We start from the raw sequence: 21,574 nt of genomic DNA on the forward strand, positions 1-21,574 counted from the left end.
AGTTACCAAGAGGGTTATTGCTCATGAAAATCTTAAAGATTCTCTCAAGAACTCTTATATACATCTAGTTTCATAGAGCAACAGTTTGAAATAATAAATCAAAGACATTGACAGATATTAGAACTTGATAGAATACTCATATATATATATATATATATATATATATATATATATATATATATTGTTTTATAAGAATAGCTGGCAAAAGAAGATACACTACAGTAGGATATTGTTCACAAGGAGTGTCAAGTGAAACAGAAACTAACTTCTACATTTGTTTCCCTGCTTCGTCTTGTTTTGATCCAAGATGGACACATACTGTATGTGACTAAAGACTATTTAGTAGATGTTAGAATTTTAGGAGCAAATATAGTTCCTATACAATAGGAATGGATCAATGAGAGGCAAATTGTAAAGTGTCTTTCACCAGTTTGTCAGAAGTGGCTCTTTTCCCTCACTTTACTGTTGCTTTTTGTTGTTTTGTGTGAAATTTTCATATTCGTCCAAAACAGACTTTGCTGTGTTCTGTACTGCCTCCAATACTGAGTCTGCTTTATCAGCTTCATCATATCCTATACAACCTCCCATTACTGCTCCTGTTGCAGCAGCTGCTGCAGCTACTCCTAATGCAGCTCCTCCCACTGCAGCCATCACTGCTCCAGCTCCTCCAGCTCCTCCCACTGCAGCCATCACTGCTCCTGCAGCTTCCGCTACTCTTATCCCATCTTTCACTATTTCTGCTGTTAGCTTTTTCTTCAAGGTATTGACAACTTTATGAATCATTGCTGGCACACCCAGAAAAGCTCCCAACAATACTCCTGTGGTAATACCAGCAGCCATCTTTAGAAAATTTGAGACATAAATCTTTCCATAATTTATAATCAGACTGTACACTGTTTGCAGCATCTCATTGGTGTAGTAGCCTCCATTGTTTTCCAACACTATGTTGTCTATTGTGTTGAGTAGCTCTGCCACCTGGAACTGGTTGCTCCTGTATTCATTAGGTCGGTTGTTCCAGTACTTATTATCAACAACGTGGCACCGGCCGCCGCACTTCCTCACCAGATCCCTCAGACCTTGATTCTGTTGAACAAACTCCACAATTGTCATCCCTTCCTCGAGCTGGTCACCATGAGTGAAGACAACTGCAGCATATTTGAAAGCTTCTTCAGAGAAATATTCACATATTTTCCTGATGACATCGTTCTCCTGATTGGTGAATTTCTCCACTTTAAGCACAATGAGAAAAGCATGAGGCCCAGGAGCACACTCAGTGATACACCTCACTATCTCAGTCCTCAGCTCCTCTTCAGACATATTTGTGTCAAAGAAACCAGGAGTGTCAATCAACATGATGCTTCTTCTATTAACAGATCTGGTTTCTGCTCGACATCTTTTTGTTTCAGAGTTGGAAATATGGTTGATTGTGAACAACTTCTCTCCAAATATTGTGTTAGCTAGGCTACTTTTCCCAGATCCAGTTTTTCCAAGCAGGACAATCCTCCTTGTCTTTGTCACTAGAAGAGAATAATGTATCATAATCAGTCATGTACATTTGTCTCTTGCTGCCTCCTCACAGTGTTATTTGGGTTCTGGGAGAGTTTTGTCTATTGTCATACCTGCCAACACTCCCGATTTTCGCGGCAGTCTCCCTGTTTTTAACCCTTTCTCCCGCTGTGCTCCCACTTGGGAATTTCTTCTGTTAATCTCTAGATTTCATGTTTTTTTTTTCCTTTTCGTTATCACAACCTGTTTCTGGCACTGTACAGCCTGTGTGTGCGTCTGCTCTCTGTGCAGGTGATCTTTCATCATGTTCTCTGTCTGCTGCTGATGTGATTCACTGCCTGCAGGTACCGCTGGTAGAGAGAGGAGGTGCTGTCTTTTCTCAGCCAGTAGCTAAGTTTACAAGATTTTGCCAAATGTTAAGATACGTGGCAAACTCAGATAAACAGTTAGTAGTAGTTAGTAGTTTTACCTCAAGTAAAACGTTATCTACCAACCTCTCGACTTTTTTGAACCTAAATGTTGGCAGGTATGCATTGTAGTACTGAACAAAATATTAAATCATATTTAACTAACTCTTCATTGTTTGGTTTGCTGATGGCATGAGTAAGCGAATCAGAAGTATGTAAGAATAGAAAGTAATTTATCAAATTATGTTTCACGGTTTTGTTATTCACTTTACATGTTTGACAGTTTATATTTTAAATATACAAGTACTTTGTGTTTTCAGTCATTTAATACAATTTAAGTCAATAATATCTGGATACATTTCATATACTATTAGTAATTTTATTTGATGTCTTTAACATTTTATGACAGCCATCTGGAGATTATTTTTCTTGTGGCAGATTAACATGATGCTCAGAGGAACACAGATCTACACAGAATAACTGAAACAAGTTGTTAACTCACCTTCCATGATGTTAAAAAAGAAATCAGAGTGAAAATGTCTTGAAGTTGAATCTGGCCTATTTCTTTGCTTTGATTCTAGTGTGGTTCTGTGTCAACACACTACGATAAACAACCAGCAACAAGTTACTATGCGGAAAAAAGTTCTCATGAATTTATATTCTAGTTTCAGTGAAGGCTCCACCTCTTTTAGAGGTGTGGACTTGATGTTTAAACTACTTTTGAAAGTAAACTCTGAACACTGCTTTTCATTCAACCAAGGTCATTTTGTGCTCAGAGATTCAATAATACAATTATAGATAGTGGTTTCCTTTTAAAATTTACATACAAATATAAAAGCAAGCTTGTCATTATTTTTGGCTTTCCTTCTCTGTAGCACTTGTTTATACCATAAAACATATGGATTTATGGTATTTGTCAGCATTTATAACACTGTATCTCTGACTGTTTTATTGTCCTCATTGATATTTTTCAGTATCTTTGCTGCTTCATTTTTACACATAACAAGCACTGATCAACACTAGTCTGCCAGAGAAGGTTTGTAAAGCACTTCACTTGTAAATCGGGAATTTGATCAGATTTGATGACTGCTTCTCAGCACCAGCTGTCTTAAATTAGTCTTTTTCTCATATTGACATTCCGATAAAATCAAACATGTTTAATATTATCATAAGTCTTTAGTCTTGGCTCATTCAAATAGGGAAGTTCAATGATGTGAACATTGTCAACAACCAATAGGTGCTCTCTCCAGCAGCAAACCATGTAGTTACTGTAACGGCCTAAAAAACTACTTAAATACCATCACACACACACACACACACACACACACACACACACACGATAAATGGTGAATTAACAATGTTATGAGTTTGTGTTTAATTCGTTTAACTGATCCACCAACCAGCATGTATTTTAGTGGAAAAAATAAAATCCAAAATGTAGCTATATAAATACAGTTAGGTGGTTTCTGTGGGCAGCTGTATAAACAGTGTAGATGTTTTAAGTTGTAAAAATGCAAATTAGCATTCTTAGCAGTCTTAGCTGATATGATCTAAGAAACGTTAACCCAAATCAATTTTTATTTGTAAAAAAAAAAGTTAAATGTTAAATGACAATTAGATAATAACAGGAACAATCAGTGTGTAGTGTCTGTTGTTTCTCTCCACAGTTGATGGTTTTCAGTTATAACTTAATTAATTAATTGATTTACATTTTCTTTTGCTTGTTTTTCAGAACAAACCACTGCACATACAAGAGCAGCTGTGACCAAAAATGGTTTCTGTGCCTGCTCCATTGTTAAATAGTTTTTCTTCTAGTGTATGGTAGGCATAAGAAAAAAAGATCATGAATGTAAAAAGGTTGCTGGAGGTGCTCTTTAGCTATAAGGTTAAAAAATGGTTGCCAAGGTCAGTGCAAGAATATGAGGATATCTGTCTGTTCCCAGAACTCCTCAGGGATGAGTTTGCTCACTGTCTTAAGAAAGAGGAAATAATGTTACCAATTGAGCAAATACTATGTGTCTTCTCTGAAAAGAAATTAAGATCACAATCCTTTTTACAGAGAAATTTCACTACAATCATCCTGACATTGAGAATTTGCATTGTTTTTTGTAATATGTATTTTACATACCATAAATGAAGATACTGCAAATACATAAGTATTTAGAAATGATTGTTTCATGTTGTTTCTCACACAAAGTCAAACTTTGTGTCATATTTAGATACATGATGGAACATAGTTTGTGTCTGATGTGGATACATTAAACTGTGGACTCTTTCACTCACGTACACCATCACCTTTCACCCAGTAAAGAAGTGAAACAGGCACCATAAATGAGGAACGTTTATACCTTTTTTTATCTCATGTCAGAGTCTCATCCTGTGAGCGGAAGTGTTTACACAAAGCATCTGCTACTAAATGTAAAAACCACAGTTTTACTTGTGCAGTCTTCTACAGTGGTTGCACAAGTCAGAAGTTTCCATTAAACATGTCTAAGTTAAAATATGAGTACTGTATGCTATATAAGAAGTAAAATTTCCATTATACTCAAGTCCCTGCTTTACCTTGTAAGTCTTGTCTACTTTGCCACAATATGAGTCAGAGTATCATATTTGAAGAAATGGAACGAGGAGGTAGACAAAATGATGTTCACAAGTTTGAGTTCACTTGTGCAAAAGATTAAGTCAGGATGTTGACATCACATAATGATCCCTGTGCATCATTTTGTGTGGCATTAACATTTAAAGTAACACATTTCTATGGGGCCAGAACAGTGAAATTTACATTTTGGATTCGAAAATAAAATTTGGCATTGAAATCAAATCTGCACTGAACAAAGAAACATGTATTGTCACTGAAACAAGTATTAGCATTGAAAAAAGTTCCACTGAAGAATAAAACACAGGCATTTTAAAATATTACAATCTTTCAATCGTATTATCTTATTTTATTTTGATATTTTTTGCATGATGATGTGTTTTTCAATGTCAATCTTAAGATTTTTTCTTCATGTCTGTCTTTCTTCAGTGACAGATTTTTTTTACGCTATCAGTATTTGTTTCAGTGTCACCGGTTTTCAGTTTCAACTTTCTGTCACCGTTTTGGCGTAGGGAGGCGGGCCCTTGATGGGCCTACATTACCCAGTGTGCCTTGTGGTGCTACGCAGATTGGATATCCCAGAGCGAGGTGTCACGGCAGAGATTTTGAGCCAGACTGTAATTTTCACTCTGACTCTGACTGTTAATATCTCACTTTATTAAGATTAAATATTTTTTCAGGCAAGAAAGTAACCATGTAGATTCGGTCAGTTTATCCAAATAACACCTGTTTGTAAATCTGTTGCGACGTTTTCAGAGATGTGAGGAGACGCTGGCCGGGTGAAAGCAGCTGGTCATCTCAGCTGCTAGCAGCCGGAGTCCTGATCTGTGCAGCTCTTTGGTGATTCATGCTGGTTCTAATGTATCCACAGCATTTTGATATATGATATAATCCCTCTTGGAAGATACATTTTGGAGTCACAGATGAATTGTAGCTGCCACATTAGTTTGTCTGAATGTACAGTGAAGCTTCGTGTTCTTAATTTCTGGACAGAACAGTACAGATATCACCACATTTACATAAATATAAATGTATTGAAACAAATGGATCAGTATATATTAAATTTCGTTTTATTTTATTAAGCATCTTCCCGTCCTCAGAAGTCTGCACTCCTGAGTCAACTTGCCAAGTGTTCACCACACTGGCGCCGGAATAGGAAGGACAATGAGACTTTTTGTCCTCCCACTTTCAGATGTTTTGGTAATAAAGTGGAAATGTCTAAAGCCCGAAATCTGCTTTGCCCTTCTGTGTGGTGTTGTGGTGCCCAGCACTGCATGCACAGTGAACTGCCTGGAGGAGACATGCAAAACCACGTCTGTTTCCAGAGCAAAGTCGCTCAACTGCCACTAGGTGATTTTATCAACGAGAGCAAACTAAATACTTGCTGTAAATGTGCTGCAATAACGGTTTAATGCTTGGAATATAAACACGTTATTTCAATTAAACATTCTCCAACCAAAATTGGCACAAATAACGTTTAATGTGTGTGACAGATAGAGCTGTACCTGTGTAGTAAGGGAATAATGCTACTATCTCCAGAAGGCAAGAAGACCAAGGATCTGGTCCAGGCCCCCCCAACACAATTTGACTCAGACCTACTCTGTACTGTAGTGTTAGGAAGAGTAAACCTCAGTAATTTTCAGTGTCACGTGGCTTACCTGACAGGGGTTGTGGTCTAGTGCATTACCTCCGTACCTGTACTTGCGTAATAACACCTAAACGCTCCCCTTATTCCCTTCCTTGACAGTTGCAGGACTAAATCGCCCCTTCTCTGGAGAATGGCCTCGATGAAATGATCACTAAACAGCTAGCCACGCTAAGAGGGTTTATTCTAGTAGTAGAACTAAAAAAATAATAAATAAAATAAAACAATAATAATATATAACATTACTTTGACTAACAGTAACTTAGAACCTATTCTCAGTGAACCACGTTCAAGTCAAAAAAATAAATAAATAAATAAAATGAAAGTCAAAGGTACTGTCTCACAGAGTCAGATGAAATGTCTGTGGGTGAAGCAGTGCTATTATTGCCCATTGCACTAGAGAGAGAGAGAGAGAGAGAGAGAGAGAGAGAGAGAGAGAGAGAGAGAAAGCGTGCACATCAAAGGCTCCGCCGTCCACGCTGCACACTTCTTGGATAAGATAAAAACAGAACTGGAGCACCAAGAGACTAGTTTAGACTACTCACTTACTCTTCTCTATCTATGAGGCATTTTCCTCGTCTAAGCGAGTGTAAGTCAAACAAAATGTCCCTTCTTCACCGTGCTAACCAAGTAGCTTTGCCACGGCTAACAGCAACCAGCAGACCCCGTCCTCTTTGGAAAACGGTCTCTTTTCCTCCTCCCACGGGTACGAGTTGACCGCACTAACCAGCACTTTGGGGCAGTTGCAAGCAACAAACTCAACTATACACTTGTAAAGATGCTTGAAAACGTCTCCATTTATCCACAACCAGGGGTCTGTACACAGCCATATCAACGCGATGTCGTCTTCTCTCTCCTCTTCGCTTCCTGGCGCGCTCTCTCTCTTTCCCACCCACACAGTCCACCTGAGCCTTTCCTTGCAACTGATTGGCTGTGGGCTTAAATCTGCACTCCACTATAATCTTGGAGAATGATCCTTAAAGGGATGGTGTGTAAATATAAAAGGGGAATAAAAATATCTTTTTACTGTCCTCCATCACTTACTATACATGTAACAAAGAGACGCACAGGAGAGCGGCGTAGCAGGCAATAGTGATGGGGAAGTTGGACCAGGACACTGGAGTGTGGGCCTGGAGGCCGAACTGCTCCACCAGCAGGACCAGCAGGGTGCAGGCGAAGCTGAACTCGGCGTTCGCTGTACAGAAGATGCACCAGTCAGCCATGCCTCCGTGGGGAAGTGAGGCTCCATGTGCTGCAACACTGAACGCCATGCAGGTGAACAGCAGGGCGGCTAAACTCACCCACTGCAGTTGGGAGGTGTGAAACACAACCAGTGGCATGAGGGGATATCGAAGTCAGTCAGGAGCTGAAAGTGACCTCTGTAGTGCAACGATGGTTAAGATGAGTCTTATTTTTTACTGAATGTGAGATCTTGTGTTGGCTGCTTTTCACATGTTCTGTTGATGTTTGTCATTCTGCAGAGACACAATAAAAAAAGAGACTGATCAGAAGAAAATGAACTAACATTTGTGGAAGTGATGATGTGTGTTTGAACTATCTTGATGCAAATTGCAAGCAAGGCACTACTGTATATTAATGAAACACAAACATTATATAGGACTTTATTTCTTGAGTAGAAATTTCAGTCAGTTTATTCTAATTTGTAAAATGCTGTAGTCCTAACTTTATGATTCATCCTTTAAGTCTTAACAGCCCATGATGTAGAAATGTTCAGTGTTCAGTCCTACTTGTTGTCTTATTTACTCTCTATTTTTGCTGAATATTACCAACAGACTTTTTTTTTTTGTCTGTGGGGTAATTAAGGCCTAATGTATTGAGGAAATGGTCTTCTGAATCTTGAAAAGTCATGAAAGATGATCTACATAAACAACAAAACTATAAAGTCAAATGGCGAGAAATTGCAACACCTGACTGACATTTCTTGGCTCAAACTAAAGTTGTGTAAAGACTGTGGACCGTGTGAGGAACCTCGTTTGGCTGTTCAAACTGTGACCTGTGCAGAGTAGGTGCATTATATACAGGAAGTGGAAGTTTGCCTGCTTTTGAATCTCAAGGGCTTGGAAAGTCCCTCAGTCTAAAATGACACCGAACTGTTTGATATAGGTGCCCTCTAGTGTCCAAACTCCAATGGTGTGCAATAAATTTTTATTCATTTACAGCATAGAGCAGGATAGTTGTGTGATTTGAAACTGCTGTCTGGGCAGATTACTTCACTAAACATGACAGAGGAGAAAAAAATACTCCAGTCAGTGTGGATTGTGACATCTGATAAAATGGATGTTTATCTATTCAGTGAGATGCACAAGTGATGGACATCAAGCGCCACCAATGGAGAGTAAGTCCCCATAATAATACTATGTGATTTATGTCCCCAAATGTGATTAATACAAGAACATAAACACACGTGCATTTTCAGAGATGTTCTCCGCAGATAGCATTTATTTCAGATCGCTGGTACAGTATCTCACAGTAGAACAGCTGATGAATGATGTAGTTGTAGTTAAGACAACTAACATTAACACAGTGATTGGGCTTTGTATTAGTATATCAAATTGTCACCTGTCGCAACCACTGGGAAACCTTCACTGCAAGTCAGATTGGACATAATGTTTGGTTTATCTGTTTTTTTTCTGTTATCTGTTTCTGTGTCTGTTTTATCTTTGTGTAATATATTTATATTACTGTCAATTTCTTTTTGTTCTTTTTTATTTATTTTGCAAACTCCTCATTTTAAATGTTTATTTCTCAAACACATTTGTAGTAAAAACATAATCACTATTAACATTTTGAGAATTATATGTGTTGAGCAGTCTTGTCAAGGAAACAAGCAAGATTGGTAGAATTAAAGGAGGATTATTTTGCTCATGTGTTTGTAAGTGTTAGTGACTTCATTATGGTTAATTGGGATGTCCATCTCACAGCTGATCTGAGAGCCTTCTTTCTCTGCATCTGCTTCTAAGCTTAGTCTTGATCACCTTCAGTTTGGAGAATTATCACTCAACTGATGCAGTTGTGACTGACAGCCTAGACTGTACTGACCCAAAGACAACATAACAATCTAAAGGCTTAGCAAACTAGTTAGTGGCACTCTATCGAAATCAATTGAATGGAATAATTTCAGCTACAACAACTACAAAATGTTTTTAAGGCTGCTTTATATTCCTAATGGTCAGCCTACATAAAGGATACATTAATTTCTACAATAATGGCCAGTTTAGTCCATCATAAAGACATCTTATAGCGCACAGTATCCCATGTTCTTCACTTCACCATGTTTTTCTGTAATACAGTGCACCCTATAGGGTACTTCACAGTGTGTGAAACAGTAGCCCTCCCATTCATTTGAATGGGTTTGCTTGGACAAGCTGTTGTTATTTATTTGTTTATTAGTATCAAATAGCAAATTTAAGCTGTGGTCTGTGTCACTGTTGGTGGCTCAACATCAGTTTTAATTCTGTGATTTGGATCATGGTTTTATGAGGAAAGAGACACCTGAAAGAACTTTTAATAATTAATAATTTTATTGTTAAAGTGTTTCATTGTATAGCTATTAGCATTTCATTTTGAAAAAGTCAAAGACAAAACAACAACAACAAAATAAGAGGTTATATAATAACAATAAGAATTTACTGCATGATCAAAACATTTCCTCTGTATCATTGTCAAAAAGTTGAAGCACAATCAGAATAACAAACAGCTTTAAAACATTTGTTACCAAGAGATTTATGCTCATGAAAATCTTAAAGATTCTCTCAAGAACTCTTATATACATCTAGTTTCAAAGAGCAACATTTTGAAATAATAAATCAAAGTCATTGCCAGATATTAAAAACATTTGATAGAATGATTTTAAAAGTCAAACTTTTGCTCTGTTTTTGTAAGAATATCTGGCAAAAGAAGATACACTACAGTAAGATATTTTTCACAAGGAGTGTCAAGTGAAACAGAAACTAACCTCTACATGTGTTTCCCTGCCTCGCCTCATTTTGGATCCAAGATAGACACATAATGTATGTGACTAAAGCCTATTTAGTAGATATTAGAATTTTAGGAGCAAATATAGTTTCCATACAATGGGAATGTATGAATGAGAGGCAAATTGTAAAGCGTTTGCATAAAAGCACTATATAGAACAGTATAATAACAAGAACACTGTAACAGTCAATTTATTTCACCTGTTGATCAGAAGTGGCTTTTTCTCCTCACTTTACTGATGCTTTTTGTCACTTTTTTTGTGATTTTAAATGTTTGTAGAGCTTTGTCACAAACAGACTTTGCAGTGTTCTCTTCTGTCTCGCATACTGAATCTTCTTGATCAGCTTCAAAATATCCTATACAATCTCCTACTACTGCTCCTATGGTAATATCACCTAACTAAAAAAATGTAAAATTTGAGACATGATCTTTCCATTCTTTTTAATCATTCTGTCAACTGTTTGCAACATCTCATTGGTGTAGCAGTCTCCGTTGTTTTCCCTCACTATCTTGTCTATGGTGTTGAGTAGCTCTGCCACCTGGAACTGGTTGCTCCTGTATTCATCCTGCTGGTTGTTCTTCCAGTGTTTATTATCAACGACGTGGCATCAGCCGCCACACTTCTTCACCACATCACTCAGAACTTTATTCTTTTGGACAAACTATATATATATATATATATATATATATATATATATATGTACTATACAGGTAACTTGTCCAAGTGTTTTTCCCATTCATTGATTTTCCTACAATAATTTTTGCTGAGTTACAGAAACACTTCAAACACAAGTAGGAGAGCTCTGCTCTGCTTTAAATGCTTTATAACTCTATAAAGACTCTAACAAGCCAATCAACTGCATTATTATGTTCAATATCAAAGTAAAGATAATGTTGTGTTATAATACTTTGGAGTAGCAGTCATTTTGTAGACATGTACAGTGGAAACTGCTTGTATGGATCAAAAAAATTGGGACAGAAACATTTCTATACAAATGCTGTTTAAATAATTTGCTTAGTAATCAAGTAGTCCGTTTTTACTTTATTCCCATAGTACATGTATGATGTGTATTTAGCAGCTGCGGCACCATTATCAGGTATTGCAGTGCACCTCCGCAGGGTTGTGTGCACTGCGCTCCTCATCCACTCTCTAGTTCGCTCGACCATCGCTTCTGATGCTGCTGCTCCTGCTATTATTGCATCTGCAGCTCCTGTTGCCAATGCTCCTGCTCTTTTGAGGATCCCAAACAGACCACCTTATCCACCACTTGCTGCTTGTCCTTTTTTTGCCTTTGTTGGTGCTTCTTTGTTTGCGTCTGTTGTTGCCTCTCCCTCTTGTCTTTCTCCTTCTTTTTTTTCTTCATCTACTTCTGTTGTCGACTTCCCTTCTTCTCTTTCTTCGGGTTCTCCACCTGCTTCTGTTTTGATAACTGGCCCAAAGAACACTTCCACCAATGATTCTGATGCAGGGCCTGTTAATTTGATCCACTCATTCTTAGAGATACCAGTGTTAGTCTTATTGCTGGTCTCTTTCAGCGACATGTCTCCTACTGATGTCCTGTTTCCTTCCACTGCTTGTAGCATCTCACTGGTGTAGCGGCATCCTTTGTTTTCCATCACCATCTTGTCTACTGTGTTGCAGAGCTGCTCCACCTGGAACTGGCTGCTCCTGTAGTCACCCTGTTGGTTGTTTCAAGCATACTTGAAAGCTTCCTCAGAGAAATACTGGCATATTTTCGAGATGACAACCTGCTCCTGCCCTGTGAATTTCTCCACTTTAAGCACAATGAGAAAAGCATGAGGCCCAGGAGTGCACTCAGTGATACACCTCACTATCTCAGGCTTCAGCTCCTGCTCTGGTCTATCTGCGTCAAAGAAACTAGGAGTGTCAATTAACGTAATTCTTCTCCCATGAACAGATTTGGACTCTGCTTGGCATTCACTTCTTCCCGAGGTGGGAGTATTCTTCATCTTGTACACATCCTCTCCAAATATGACGTTTGCCAGGCTACTTTTCCCAGCTCCAGTTTCTCCAAGCAGGACAATCCTGTATGTTTTTAGCACTAGAAGAGAATAATGAAAATTCGTCTTGACTTGTTCTCCTACGTTACCACTTTGAGTCTTTGAGTTTAAACATATACATATAGAAATATGTCCACAGTATATAAACATTAATTGTAATCACAGGGAAGATTTTAACTCCTTGTATAACTCCTCAAAGACATATTTGTTGTCTCCATAAATTGACACTGCTGTTGTTACCTCTGATGCTTTTCCCAGCTCCGGCTGTTCCAGCGATGACAATCCTTGTTGTTGGTAGCACTAGAAGAGAAAATGATTGATAACTAACACTGAACAGCCCATTTGCTTTTAGCTTATTCTCTTACACTGTTAGTATTCTAGCCATTAATTTATGTTGTCACATCAAAGACTAAATATTGCAAGCTTGATTACATTAGCACTTCCTTTGCATAAACATCACATAATAATCACTGTAGAGGGAGGCCAGTCCTCATTGCTAACATCAGCTTGCAAGCATAACTGGCAACTCGACAGAATACTTTGCACTGGATATTAGCTTAAAACTGTGGCTACAGCTGTAATATTGTGCATTTGGTTATTTCATGTTGCAGTGTTTTCTAATATTAATTAGGGCTGCAACTAATGATTCTTTTCATTGTCGATTAATCTGTCAATTATTTTCTCAATTAATTGATTAGTTGTTTATCTAAGAAATGTTGATTTAAAAAATGTTCATCACCATTTCCCAAAGTCCAAAATGCAACCTAAAATGTCTTGTTGTGTCCCAGCCAACTGTCCTTAACCAAAAGATGTTCAGTTTACCATCATAAAAGGCTAAAATAAAAAAACTAAATAGTGTTCACATCTAAGAAGCCGGAACCTGAGAATTTTTGTATTTTTCTTAAAAAATGAATTAAACAATTAACCAATTATCAAAGCAGTTGCAGATGAGTTTTCTGTCAATTAATCGACTAATTGTTGCATCTCTAATATTAATGGCCTACAGGAAATCAGCTTGTTCCCAAATGGATGCTGAGCATGATCTTATAATATGTTCCATTCTCTTTTGTTCTTCTGAATTAGGACAAAATGGCACAAAAATGCTCCCATTATTGTCTTTGATCACTTCTTACCTGCTGACACTGGTTTGACTGTTGTTCCTCCTCTTCCAGTTACTTTTGCACCTCCTCCTTCAGCTCCTTTTCCGGGTGATATTGGCATTAATGATCCTTTTATAACTCTGTTTATTATGTACACTTGCTTTTTCTGTGCACTGTTTGCTTCCTCTTCTGCTTCTGGCGTTACATCTTCTGCTCCTCTTCTTGCTTCCCTTGTTTCCTGTAAAACGACAGCTGGCCCGAAGAAAGCTTTCGCCACTGATTCTGCTGTGGAGCCTGTTAATTTGATCCAAACATTCATAGGGACCCTGTTGTTAGTCTTATTACTGGTTTCTGACTGTTTCTCCACTGTTTGTAGCATCTCATTGGTGTAGCAGCCTCCTTTGTTTACCATGACTATCTTGTCTACTGTGTTGAGTAGCTGCTCCACCTGGAACTGGTTGCTTCTATATTCATCCTTTTGCTTGTCTGTCCAGTATTTATTATCAACAACGTGGCATCGGCCGCTGCACTTCTTCACCAGATCACTCAGGCATTCATTCTGACTGACAAACTCCTCAATTTTCAGCCCTTTGGGAAGCTGGTCACCATGAGTGAAGACAACTGCAGCATATTTGAGAGCTTCTTCAGAGAAATATTGACATATTTTCCTGACGACAGCTTTCTCCTGCTTAGTGTATTTCTCTACTTTAAGTACAATGAGAAAAGCATGAGGCCCAGGAGTGCACTGAGAGAAACATTTCAGTATCTCAGGCTTCATGTCCTCCTCAGACCTGCCTGGGTCAAATAAACCAGGAGTGTCAATCAAAGTGATGCTTCTTCCATTGACAGTTTTGGTTTCTCTCAATATGATGTTAGCCAGGCTGCTTTTCCCAGCTCCTGTTTTTCCCAGCAGGAGAATCCTCCTTGTTGTCAGCACTAGAAGAGACAGATGGCAAAGTATAATTAATACTGTACATTTGTGTTTGTGTGGACTTACAGTTGGCAGATTGCAACCACATTAGTAATGAGTTTGTTGACAAAGCATGACAGAAAGTTCTGTCAAAAAATTGCGTAAAGATCCTCTTCAGATATATTTTAAGATGTATATAAAATACTCTACTTTGAATAATAATTCGTGTCTGATATGTTTTTTCCATGAAAAAAAGTTAAATTATCTTGTTAAAACCCTTAAAATTACATCTACTCCCTTCTCCCTCATTAAAAAATTCCAGAATCTATGAACATGCAAATACATTTCATTTCAGAAGTTTAACTGAAAAAAAAAACAAAACAAAAAAAACTTTGAGTGGAGGGGGACTTTAATTAAATTTATTGGGCATTGTTATTACAGTTTGCAGATCTTTTGTCTGTTTCTCAATTTTTCTGCCTCTGAGCAACAAATATATATATTTTTCATATGTTGTAATAATTAACAATCATTAAAACATTTCCATCAGGAATGCAACCTAAAACAAAAGACATCATGGTACATGTAAATTGTGATTTGTTCTAATATTCTTTCTAAGCTTTCAGTACACTTTTTTATTAAGAAAAAACAGATTTTGCCAGCATATCAGAATCTGTAATTCATTTTTTCCCCACTGTTTGGATTTCTAGACACGATTAGACAATAGGTGACAAAAGAAGTGAATACAAGTTGAACTGTGCTCTCAAAACTCCTGATGTCATGAACAAAATCGTGATGTAACAGTGTCTAAAAAGTGTCAGCTGTATGCTGTAACACAAAGCGTTCACACTTACAATCATTAATTGGTGATAAAAAATGCTGAAAATAAAATTAACAAAAAAATGGTTTACTGTAAAGATGTCATATACTGATCATACACCTTGATAAAAAATTGTGTTTGTAAACTTTTCATCACTATACTGAATACAATGGACTTCAGTTTAGCTTCTATAACTAAGCATGCATTGTGCTTCCATCTAGTGGTTGCTGAAATATAGTGCAAGACGACATCAAAGTTAATGTGTCACTTTCTGTGTAGTCACACACCCTCCCTCTCTCACACCCTGCTTGAGTCTTTATCTCTTCTTCTGCTGTTTTCACATTATTCAGATTGAAGATTAACCAATGGTGCTTGCTTGTGTGTTTGGTGAGGCGACAAATCGGCAGAGAGCTCATGCCTGAAGAAAATATGTGATAAGCTTATTTATTGTCAGAGCCAGTGCACATTTACTAAAATTTAGTAGAGCTTGACCAATTTAGATATTGGACTATCACAGATATATCCGTATCGGCTTATATGTTGTCCGATATGCACTGATATGAAAACTTTTTTTTACAGAACATAATGCAGAAAAAGATGCTTGGGGTAAATATAGAAATTCTTCAATTTATGTTTTTTTCAATTTATAGTTATGGGGTGATTTATTTCTATCCATAGCCAACACATTTGCCCAGTAGTTTAACGAGGGTTGAGAAATTAATTAATAAAAAAGAGAAAGTGAAAGAGAGCAGGAATGCAAATACAAGAGATGTGTGTGTATGTGTGTAAGAGAGAGGGAAAGAAAAAAACAGAAAGTGAAACATAACTTTATTCCTTATGTATATTGATGGATTTTATATAGTGATACATTGTTTAATGTAGCTGACAAAACTCTTTGCAACACTTATGTAATGAGCCAGACATGAGCAACTCTGCTCAGATGTTACTGGCCAGAATGTAAAGACAATGGTTGATGAGTCACACATACCAAACATGTGACTCCTCCTTTTATGTAGGATTTTGCATGCTTTATTGATATATTTCACAATTGCCAATGATTTGATCACAATAATTAGCCTGTAGTGGTTTCAGATGTTATCATTCAAATGATATTTTGCCAAAATATGAGTTTCCAGAATGTACTGCATAGTTATGTCAGATGAATATAAAGTGAGCAATGTTAAGAAATAACAGTAACAGTATCTTACTGTCCATGTTGTTCAAAGAAAAATCAGTGAAGAGCAACAATAATTTGGATCCACCAGAAAAATGTCCTGTTTCTTTTCTCCTGTGCTCTGACTCTCTTTATTCTCATTTTACTTTCACTTGCTATTTGAGTCAGGGTGCTGGAAGTAGGTTTAGCTGCTATGTCAAATTGGCTTCACAGCCCAGTGCTGTTCCTGAGGGCTTGGCATGAGAGGACTCGAGCCACAAACATTAAGTGGGATGACCCCAGTGATCCCAGAACAACTTTGTATTGATTTGTTGTGACCCTCACCTCTAAGGGGACAAGTGGCCCCAGCAAAATGCCCCCCACAGCATAACAGAGCCACCGGATCTCCAGAAAAAAGAATATTACATTGCAAAAACATCATCACTCTTCACCTTATTGGTCCAAGATGAAATACCTCAACAACTATTGATTGATTGACTATAGATTATTATGGAATTTTGCACAGACTTTCATGTTTATTTTAATTTGTCAAATACTTTGTTTATGAGAAAATAATTAATTAAAATTAATGACATTTCCATCGGCCTCAGCTCTGTGTTGTGTTAGTGCTTATTAGCAAATGTTGCATGGTAATATGCTCGGTGAAGATGGTGGATATTGTAAAGATTATACCTCCTAAACATCTTCATGTTAGCATTTTAAGCATGTTAGCATGCTGGTATTAGCATTTAGCATCAAAGCACCAATGTTTACAATGTCACTTACAGCAAAGGGAGATACCTTAACTATTGTGACCCCACTAAGGAAAACACCTACCAGCATTCCTGTTGCAACATCAACAATTTGGATCAAACACATCTTAAATACTGAGTTTTCTTGTCTCCTCGTGTGTTGTGCATGTTCCCTGATGACTGTCTAATTCCACTTCCTCTCTTTGTATTACTATTTCCACTGCTTGCAGCATCTCATTGGTATAGCAGCCTCCCTTTTCTGTATTCTTTTCAGTTGTATTAAGGAGCTGTGCAACTTGGAACTTGTTGCTCATGTAGTTATTCATCTTTTTCTTCCAGTATTTGTCATAAATGACGTGGCACCGACCACCACACTTCTTCACCAGATCATTTAGACCTTTGTTCTGATGCACAAACTCCTCAATTTTCATTCCTTTGGGGAGGTAGTCGCCATGTGTGAAGACAAGAACAGCATGTTTTAAAGCTTCTTTAGAGAAATACAGAAATTTTTTTGTGATAATGTCGTCCTGATCTGTGTATTTCTCCACTTTAAGCACAATGAGGAAAGCATGATGGCCAGGAACGCATCCAGTGATACACTTCAGTATATCTGGCTTTAGCTCCTCATCAGACCCTCCTGTGTCAAAAGAACCAGGAGTGTCAATCAAAGTGATGCTTTTCCGTTAGACAGATTCGTTGTTGTTACTCGAAAAATGGGAAAAATGAACAAGGGAATCAATTAATAGATTAATTTTAAAACTTATTTCATACCAGTGTAGGCTAAATAATTAATCATAAAGGTTTACTGTTAAGAGGGTTATATTCATTGCAAGTGAAACAGGAAGTTTTTCTGGTGGATCCAAATGCACGTAAAATATTGCAACAAAGCATGCAACCTACGCAAAAGGAGAGTATGGCAAGCCCTGTTAAATGTAACTGTGGACTGGAAATCTTGGAAATCTGAAATTGAAAGCTCAATACACATGGATGGAAACAGTGACGTCATTTGTCCTAGGAAGAATGCTATGTCATTTTGACTAGGAAGAATTGAATTACAGATATCTGCAGTACATATCCAGTCAAGCTATTAAATGTTAAAATGGCCAATTACACTTTTTAAGGATTTTAAGATATCTTAAATGTATTTTTGACCAGTACAATCAAAGTTGTGGATACAAGTTGCAGATATCTTGAAATACAATTTCTACTTGTAAGAATGTTATTGTGGATATCTTTAATTACCATTCTGATTAGTGAGAATACAGTTTTGACCAGGAGAAATGCAATTATGGACATCTAAATGTAATTACAGATAGGAGTGTGGTTCAATTAAATGTTAAAACGGCTTGCCATAGGAGTCACGTTTGGTATTTGTGATGCATCAACAACTGTCTTCACAAAGTTTTCAGGGTTTGAATTGGCAGAATGAGAGAGTGTGTTTTTTCTCTGGGAATGATACTTGCATGAAAGATGCACCATGGACCTGTATAGTACTGCACCCACAGTACATTAGGACATGATCAGAGTAATGTGTTAAACACCTGAAATGCCAGAAAAAATGCAACAATTCTGCATGTTTTGACATAATTTTGCAGGTGAGTGGTGTGCAGCCCTCTGAGGCAAATCTGTGATTTTTGTTTAATGATTTTGAGATACATAAATACAATTCAATGCACACCATTGCAGCTTGGACACTAGAGAGCACCAATATCAAACAGTTCAGTGCCATTTTAGACTGAGGGACTTTCCAAGCCCTTGAGATTTAAAAGCAGGCAAACTTCCACTTCCTGTATATGATATATCTACCCTGCACAGGTCACAGCTTGAACAGCAAACCGAGGTTCCTCACATGTTCCACAGTCTTCACACAACTTTAGTTTGAGCCTGGACACGTCAGTTATAGATGATGAAGTTCGCAATAATTTAATTAGAGCATTGGTGTTGCAATTTCTCACTTTATATTTTTGTTGTTTATGTAGATCATCATTTATGACTTTTCATGATTCAGAAGACAATTTCCTCAATACATTAGGCCTTAATTACCCCATAGACAAAAAAAGCCTGTTGGTAATATTCAGCAAAAATAGAGAGTAAATAAGACAACAAGTAGGACTGAATACTGAGCATTTCTACAACATGGGCTGTTAAGACTTAAAAGAGGAATCATAAAGTTAGGGCTACAGCATTTTACAAATTAGAATAAACTGACTGAAATTTCTACTTAAGAAATAAAGCCCCATATAATGTTTGTGTTTCATTAATATACAGTAGTGCCTTGCTTGCATTATGCATCAAGATAGTCCAAACACACATCATCACTAGTTAGTTCATTTTCTTATGATCAGTCTCTTTTTTTTTATTGTGTCTCTGCAGAATATATGACAAACATCAACAGAGCATGTGAAAAGCCGCCAACACAAGATCTCACATTCAGTAAAAAAAGACTCATCTTAACCATCGTTGCACTACAGAGGTCACTTTCAGCTCCTGACTGACTTCGATATCCCATCATGCCACTGGTTGTGTTTCACACTTCCCAGCTGCTGTGGGTGCATGTATCTGGCGGTGCTCATTGCGGTCAACTTCCTGCTTTACCTCGCTGACCTGGCCTACACCGCCAGGCTGGTGTTTGTCGTGTCTAGGAAGAAAGGGAATGAAGGTGGGAGACATATTGAATGATGAAGAACAGAAAAAAAGAGGATAAGAGCTTGAGTGGCTTTGTATTTTTGACAAAATAGACATGAATCTTCCTTATTGGTGTCTAATTATACAGTGTGATGGTGAAATGAGATGTCCTGTTGAAACAAGGAAAGCTCAAATGGCTCGCTTGCAGTATGTATGTGCATGTTTGAGTTTAAAATAAATGCCTAGATATCTGCAATGACAGTATTTAACCTCCAATGTGAGTTGCTATATCATAAAAGATAAGAAGATGAAATATTTTACATGATGGTGTGGAAAAATCAAAGTTATCATGTAATGCTGTTAGAATCCAATGAAGTCAAAGACACTGGAACGCAGGAGAAATGTATTTACTGTATCTGAGACACACAGAAACTCTTCGGTTACTGATGGGGAAGCTTCGTTTGCAGTACATGGACACTTTGATTTCATCACAACCTAAAACATAGATTTCTTCATTGTCCTTTTTATTATATTTTGTTTATAACGTTTTGGAAAAACACTTTGTTCTTTTGTCTTGATAACAAAGTATCAGTATTGAAAGATTTGACAGAACGTAATTTGAGCAAATAAAGTTTTTAGTTAAACTAATAAATATTTTATTTGAAAGCACATGTGATTTGTGATTTCATAATGTAGTTAAAAAGACAATAACAACATGCTATTGTTGCTCCATGTATCACCTTTATGGAAACATAATTGCAGTTATGTAGCAGATTCAGGCAACTGTCATTCTGTACTTTTTCTTTACTGACATTGTGCACTGTGAGATAAGGTTCTCTTTTTCATCAGACCCCCAAACAATAATGTCACATGCAGACATTTAACTACAAGTTTAAATTTCAAACCTTATACCTAAATTATCCCGAGAATGTTCCCTTCAACTACACATAAAAACAACCTATTACTGTTAAAATTTGGATACAATCAAAATGTCATTAAGTGGAAGCTTTGCCTGGTTTGACTTTCTGAAAATAAGAGAAGCCACAACAATAGCAGCAGAAGCTGGTTAGTGTTACGAACAGTTAGGCACGTATGTTGTAACCGCTAAGAGAAAGAGAAACTGATTTTGTTACTTCTTTTGAAATTCTCACTGTGATGTGATGTGCTGGGGTCAGTGGTTCTTCCGGTTATGGAACAGTCCATTAGTCTGTAGTGGGGGGGGGGGAGGGGGGGGGGGTGGCACATTTACAATGATTTCTTAAAAAATATAATTTTTAAAAAAAAGTTATTTCTGGCTGTAATGTTAGAATAGCAACATAATTTTATAGGGCTCATATCTAAACATCATAATAGATCTATAGCTGTTTGGATCCCTTTTAGTTCAGGGCTCCAGACAGTTGCCTACTTGTCTTACTTTAAGTCCGCCCCACAATGCTCCTGATAAATAAGTGTAAAAGAGAAACATAGTCACACAGGAAGTCTTGTCATCTCTGCAGTTACTCTTTTCGACAACATGGGCGGTGAGTTAATTCTTTTCACTTATGATATTTTGTTTGTTCTGAGCACAACACAGTTGTCTCATGAAGAATTTTAAACTGCAGTCATTTATCTTTTAATCAAAAGTTTTTACTGTGTATACAGTTTTAACATCTGAGATGCATCACTATGCATTTAAACAATGTATCTGTAAACAGTAGTAAACCTCACAGCTGTTTACAAATTTCCACAATAAATCAGTTTTGATTCTTGAGAAATGACCAGTTTTGATGCAAAAGATGTTCTTGCATTTTTAAATTTTAAACATAAAAGATATTTCATTTTCATACATTATAAAATCAAGAATTCTTAAAATGCAAAAAATGCATGTAAAATGTATCAATTATTAAAATGTACTGCATCTTAAAATCTAGTAAAAATATAAATATTGTTGACAAATTAGGTCTAAATTGGAGACATGTCAGAGTCGAGAGTTTGAGGTGTAAAGATATAAAAACTCTCCTTTTAGACAAGAAACACACTAATGTCTCCTCCTCTGCTTGGTCTTC

The 21,574-nt window shown here is 37.1% G+C and overlaps 1 protein-coding gene and 1 long non-coding RNA gene across 2 annotated transcripts; both read right to left on the minus strand.

Moving 5' to 3' along the window:
* Positions 1-168: 168 nt before the first annotated feature.
* Positions 169-16,297, minus strand: LOC122974474. Its single transcript, XM_044342508.1, has 8 exons — positions 16,208-16,297; positions 13,306-14,208; positions 12,413-12,472; positions 11,984-12,213; positions 11,519-11,830; positions 7,223-7,458; positions 2,416-2,501; positions 169-1,517 (listed from the first exon to the last, which is right to left on the minus strand). The coding sequence occupies exons 1-8, from the start codon at positions 16,212-16,214 to the stop codon at positions 460-462; spliced, it is 2,892 nt and encodes a 963-aa protein (XP_044198443.1). The 5' UTR covers positions 16,215-16,297; the 3' UTR covers positions 169-459.
* On the minus strand, positions 11,859-13,325 carry LOC122973959. Its single transcript, XR_006400182.1, has 3 exons — positions 13,306-13,325; positions 12,413-12,472; positions 11,859-12,213 (listed from the first exon to the last, which is right to left on the minus strand). It is a non-coding gene; the product is annotated as an uncharacterized LOC122973959 (long non-coding RNA).
* Positions 16,298-21,574: the final 5,277 nt, after the last annotated feature.

The sequence above is a fragment of the Thunnus albacares genome, chromosome 22 (assembly GCF_914725855.1).
Source record: "Thunnus albacares chromosome 22, fThuAlb1.1, whole genome shotgun sequence".
NCBI classification, from domain to species: domain Eukaryota; kingdom Metazoa; phylum Chordata; class Actinopteri; order Scombriformes; family Scombridae; genus Thunnus; species Thunnus albacares.